We start from the raw sequence: 6,508 nt of genomic DNA, 5'->3' as shown, positions 1-6,508 counted from the left end.
CTGTGCCCAAGGTACTCACAAAAACAGAGGGACAAATTCAGCAATGAGCTGATGACTGTTGCAGCTCAGTTGGAACAGGACAAAAACTGAACAAAACCTGGAACTACTGGGGATAAGAGCAGAATCCTGCACTAACACTAGAAGCAAATATATGTGGACCTGTAATAGCTCTTCCCTGACAGCCCTAATCTTCGTAAAGTTGGTAAAACTCTCTCTCAGCCTGTCACATATGCTCCAAACCATACTCAAGGTGGTCCAACAGCTGCTCCAGGCACCTATGCTTCCTCCGCTTATCCAAACGCCAGCACCTCCTGCCACCACCACACCTGCCACAACACAGCAGAGCAGGGGAGGCAGAAAGCAAAAGTAGAGAAGACAATATGAAGAATTGGTTGTTGAAGAAGTCGGGGATGGAGCATTACAATTAGCTGTGTGGCCAGCTGAGCAAGGCCATCCCCTGGCACCTGGAATACCCATCCCCTTGCAGGGGTTCTCTAGGGATACGCCTTGACTCTTTACATTGCTCTCTGCATTACTCTAGTGGAATTTCTGCTGAATCATTAGCAGACTGAAAAAATTCCCCAAAACAGCCAAGCTGCTGAACATTTTTCATTCTACTAATACATGAAGTAATTCATCACATACAAACAAGCAACATTTGAATCATAAAGGTCACTGTCTTATATTGAAATGAATCATGCCATGCAATACCACTGCCTGCTTCATTTATTGTAAAATAAGATTTAAAGTAACTTAGTCCCAGCTAAGAGATAGCACACGGTACAGGTAGTATTTTTGGAAGTTTTTTTTTCCTCCTTTCCCGTATATTACCACTTTTATTTCAGCTATGTTGACATGCAAGCTCTTAAGAGAGCTTTCTATTTTTTAAAACAATATTTTGTTTTAAACTGCAATTTTGAAAAGCAATCTAATACTCTAATTTACAAACTAAATAAGATACTTGAAACTAGGAAGCTGGACATCAAAACAGAAAGCTTTTGCTTAGGTTTTGAATATACAAATACATAGCAATTGAATAGTCTTTTGCCACATTTTTTTGAGAATGTTTGTATTTTTTGTTGTTTGTTTCTCAGGTATGCTCACAGACACAGAAAGGACAATACCATTTTACTAAACAGGTTGTTTTAAAAGAGTAATTCAAGTTTTCTTCAGAAAATGACTATTTCTTAAAAAAAAATAAAAATTAAAAGTTCATAATGGTGAAGCGGTGGCTCCTAGAAAACTGGACTTAAGAAACTTGTCACCAGTGCAACCACAAACTTGTGCTCCAAATTTTTATTTTTCACTTAAAAATAAATCAAGATCTCTCTCTAGGAGGGCACTGTTGAATGATTTGAGAACTGAAAGTTTCAAATGGTTACATAAAGACTACTGAAGTCTTGCAACTGTTTATGCATGTGCCCAAATTCAAAAGAAAATATAAAAGCATCTGGCATACAAATTAAGAAAGTAACAGAAAACAGTAAGAGGCAAAACAATTTTCTTATCTATATACATAAATTTTCTTACATGAGTACCAAATGTCAAAAATACACAACTTTGAGTACAAAAGAATCATTTTAGCAATAGATTTCTACAAATGAGCCTTGTGTAAGCAGCATGCTTTCACAGAATGAATTAACTGAAACATAATTGAAAATACATTCATTTCCATCATCCATATGAAAGATTTCTGAAAATGTAACATAAGGGAATGCAGTTCAGTAACATGTATAATTTCTGGAGAACACTATTGTAATTTCCACTAGAATCAAGAACAATCAACTTTATTTTTTAAAATCCTGACTTGATCAAGCCCACCAAAATGCCTCAGTAGCCCTAATTCTGCAAACATGTATGTGTTTTAACATTACAAATGTTTGCAAGGTCAGGCTTATCTTGGTGGGATCACAGACAGTAAGACTGAGCAGTTCTAGTGGTATTTATCTTGGTCCTAGAACTTCAGCTGTAATGATCAAGGCACTGCTCTAAAGACAGTGTATTAGACACAATAGGCCAAATGAATGTGTAAACACAGTTATCCTGGGGATTGTTCTCTGACACCATTTTGTTTGTTTGTTTGAACACCCTTTGTTCACTACATGCTCTCATCATCTCTAAAACCTGGTTAAACGTGAATATTGTATCACCACCTCAGTCGCTTTTGAATTTGGGCTACACATTCAGCATTTATTTTCTCCAGGTATCAGCAGGTCCAGCTCTGAGCAGAAACCTTGGTAGAGTAGTAATAAACAAACAACAAGTTATTCAGACAGATTAACTTTCTTTGATGTTTGCAATTTATACTTCACAGCAAGTACTTAATGGAGATTATGAAATCCCCCAACAATCTTTTCCCTTTCCCCTTCAAGAAAGCCATCTCACTTTCCTGTATTACTCAATTCTCATTCCTTTTTGAATTACAGTATTTTACATTTGTTCAAGCCCCTTATATCCTAGCTCTGGAAGACAGCAAAAAATACCTGTTCTGCCATCTTCGACAGTGTGTACTCTTACCATATTACATTAACTGTAAGCACAATTTTGCTGCTTTCAGAGATAAACAAGAATGACAGCTCTGAAACAGAAAATCCATACAATCCAGGTCATAAACTTTTGCCATCAATGTAAATGTAATTGAGAAAAAAAAGCTATACTGCAAAGACACTAAAACACTCTGTTTTACAGTGGAACTCCTTTACCGCCTATCATTTTGATCAGAAAAATCCATATCATCATTGAGGTTGACAAGGAATAGAAATTATTGACATGGACATCAATAACATCAGCCCTGCTAGGGTGCCTTCACAATCCAGAACTTCCACTAGCAGTGCATTAACAAGCCTTTTGTTGTTAAAAAATTGAAATTACTAAAATTCAGAATCATTCCTTTTATTCTCATAAAATGTAAAAATTGCCAACACTTTTACCAATAATTGTCAATGAGAGGAACAGAAATTACAGTTTAAGTAGTTCTTCACTGAAGACCTGAATAAAATCTGTGCTAGAAACGCTTAGCTGGCCTCCAGAAGCAAGCAGTCCCTGGACATCCACGCAGTACAGAGCATTTCCTTCATACACTCAGTTCAGAATTCATGCAGCAATAGATAAAATTGCTCCTATTTGCTCTTCAGGAACAAGAACAATGAAGAGGCCCCATGCTTTGGAGTACTGAAAGACAGCTGGAACCAAGAGGAGCCCAACCCCTAGCCCTGGTTGACAAGTTCGTTGTGCCTTATTCCTCCTGTACCCCATCACAGACAGCCCCAAAAACCTTCTGCAAGAACACACAAGTTCTGCAAGCATTCTTCCCTAGCCTCAGAACTGGGGATCTCACTTCAAAGCCCAAACCAAATTCTTATTTTTACTTGCCTCTCATTAAATATTTATTTAGCTGATTGAAAAAAAAAAAAAAAAATCTGAGCCTGGATTGCTGCAGTCAAGGAAGACGTTTGTCTTTCTACTTTCCAGGCAGGTATTAAGACAGCCTGGTACTAATAAAAGGGTGGTTTGGCATTTCAGGGGGAGAACCTGATGCCTAATGCATGAGAATAGTAGAGTAAACCCTTGAAGTAGCAGCCACTACAGAAAGAAAGGGGCAAAGAAAAATTAATGTCAAGAAGTCTCGAGGGTAAAAGGGGAACTTTACTCCATCCCTAGCAAACTTTGCTGGCCAACTGTTATTCATTATTATGAGATTATGATTTCAACCTAACACTTAAACTGGAAAACAAGCAATTAGGATTTTTGTCCCCCACAGTTGTTCCTATGTAGGCTACATAGGCTTCCCCTACTATCCCTAATTCTATCCCAATGAACACCTGATAGCATGATTTCAGCCATATAGAGCATACCTAGCCTTAAATGATCTTCATGCAGAAACAGCATTATACCAACATACTGTGAACTGAAAGCACAGTCACAATTTCTTATAGCTTTTCAGGCATGTCATTAGGCTTGGATAGCATCTAACAACCTCAGGTAACCACACCACAGCTACCCTTTCCCCCTCCAACAATTTTCAAGTGAACTCCCCTTTTCTAAATCAATTGTTAGCCTAAACCTCAGGATACGATATTTCCATCGCTTCCAACTCCCCTCAGAAATAAGCAGAAAATGCTACTTTTGATCAGTCATTTGAAAAACATCAAATCTATGACTGTAATTGTAGCTATACCAACATAAATTGCCCTCCTAGAGCTTACATGAGACTTTCATTGAAATTCACCAATATAACAAATAATAACAACAATAATACCCCTTCAATACAGAACAAAATATTCCAATGAACAAATTCTATAGCAATTTCTTTAAAGTGCACAAAAATATTTATGGAAATATTAAAAAAGAAAAAAAGTTTTATAGTGTCACCACCAAAACTTCTGAAATATTGTTAAAATTAAATAGAAGTTATCTAATGAGACTTTTTGGCTCTAATATATTGGCAGACAGCAGCAACATTTTTCAGAAAAATTACACCAACCGAATATACTGTATCTTAGCAGCATAAAAAATCCCTACAATTAGATGCAATTGCAGGTCTAGTAAGCATAAACCTGACAAAATGTTACAAATGCAATTTTTGTTTAAAAGAATGGATTTCCATGGAATCCTAGAGGTAACATTTGTTATTTTGTGTAGATTGTATTCTGGTAGTAAACCCAACTATAACCGATCACATACCCTCCCTCTGTCTTTCCTCCCAAAATTGCACAGAAAATTTAATCAAGTTATAAGATATGGCCACACCAAAGAAGCCATATGAAACAAAAACAAAAATCAACCTAAAGCCTAAAAACAAATAATCCCAGAAAATAACAATCAATCATTGTCATACAACTGCAGCTTTACACTACAGACCGATGCTCTCCACACACATAGATGGCACTGGGTCGAATGCGCCGCCTTGTATGGCCAGGTAGCTGTGGCAAAAACTTGAAGTATTTGGGCATCAAGTCTAAGCATGCATCATGAAACTTCTTAATCCTCCAGTAGTAAATCAGTGGATTCAGTGCAGACTTGAGGTAGCAGAGCCAAAGGAGCCAAGTGCTTATCTCAAAAAAGTTGTGCTTGTAGTAGAAGTGGCTGTTGAATGTGGCAATAAGGCTGTAAGTGGTGAAGGGTGCCCAACAGACTATGAAGACAAGGAACAAAATCAAGATGGTCGTGAAGGCACGAGTTTTAAAGCTCATATCAATATTCATCTGAAAAGGTCTCTGTAAGCTCATGAGACCAAGTTTGCTGGCCTGGCTGAGACATATGCTATCAGGGTGGCTATGGATACGAACTGCATTGTGGCGGACGGTGTTGAGTATGCCCATAAAAGAATACAACATTACCAGGAATGGAATAAAAAAGGAAATTAGCAAGATAACTATCACATACGCTCGGTAACCTGGGTTGGTAGAGTAGCCAAAAACACACTGAGGTGCTCTCGAGGGTATCTGCAGATTAGGATTCCCTACTGACAACGGAAAAGCAACAACAAAGGATGCTGCCCAGGAAATCACAATTAGAATCTTTGCACGGTATGGGTTCAGTTTATCTTGCCTCTGCACTATGATAAGAAATCGGTCAATGCTAATAATAAGAAGAATGGCTACCCCCTCTATGACAAAAAGCCAGAAAAACATGGCAGAGACTCTGCAGAATATATCCCCAAAAATCCACTGAGTGGTAATGATTGTTATCAAAGCAAAAGGCATGTTCAGCACTGCCAGCAGCATGTCTGCAAAAGCCAGGCTTGCTAAGAGAATGTTAATCGCAGATCGCATAGCTGCCTTCTGGTAGACCATGAGGCAGACAACAAAGTTTCCAAGGAAAGAAACCAATAGGATAAATATCATAGCAGCAGAAAGAATGATCTGGAGTGGCAAACTCAAGCTCCTGAAAACTTCTTGTGATGGCAGGATAGCTGTAGCATTTACCAGAAAAGTACTTCTCTCAGTGGTTAGCACGGCACCTGAACTATATCTCAATGGCTGTGTTGTGCCACTACGAAGCAAGAAATGTGGAGTAGTAAAATTCGTGTAGGCGTTTTCATAAACAATAAAAGTAGCATTTGAGGTCCCAGGACTGGCCAGTGTCAACATTGCTGAGAAAACCATTGCTTCAGGAAGAATGAAAGCACAACCAGAGGTCTTCAAGGCATTTCAGCTTGTTCAGGCAGTATCTTATTCCTGGTCATTTACCAAATCAGAGTTCAACATCCGAAAGCATCAAAGTTCTTAAATTCATGTCAGTATTTCCATCTGCAAAAAATAAAAAATAAAGAAACAAAATAAGGTTCTCTAAAATCAATGTGAAGCAAATGATCACTTGCTTTCCTCAGCGACGAAAGTATCCTTACAATTTAAGCTTTGCAAAGCTTTACACTTCAGACTGATATATTTTGCTTATGAACCCATGCCAGGGTCTAGCACTATTTGGTAGTTTTCTTAAAGATCCTGCTCCTGTAGCCTTGCTGATACTGTACAATACTCTGACTCACCATGCTTTTCTCTACTAT

The 6,508-nt window shown here is 38.0% G+C and overlaps 1 protein-coding gene across 6 annotated transcripts in view; it reads right to left on the bottom strand.

Moving 5' to 3' along the window:
* Positions 1-1,278: 1,278 nt before the first annotated feature.
* The window catches only part of GPR63 (G protein-coupled receptor 63), a 28,890-nt gene continuing 23,660 nt past the window's right edge, over positions 1,279-6,508 (bottom strand). For all 6 annotated transcript variants that reach the window (XM_068677893.1, XM_068677892.1, XM_068677895.1 and 3 more), the window contains one exon: positions 1,279-6,251. In XM_068677893.1, the coding sequence (XP_068533994.1) occupies positions 4,848-6,107 (1,260 nt within the window). In that variant the 5' untranslated portion in view covers positions 6,108-6,251 and the 3' untranslated portion in view covers positions 1,279-4,847. The remainder of the gene's footprint in view (positions 6,252-6,508) is intronic.

Source organism: Anas acuta, chromosome 3 (assembly GCF_963932015.1).
Source record: "Anas acuta chromosome 3, bAnaAcu1.1, whole genome shotgun sequence".
Taxonomy (NCBI): domain Eukaryota; kingdom Metazoa; phylum Chordata; class Aves; order Anseriformes; family Anatidae; genus Anas; species Anas acuta.
The sequence above is the reverse complement of the archived record's forward strand: the minus strand, read 5'-3'. Positions and strand labels throughout refer to the sequence as shown.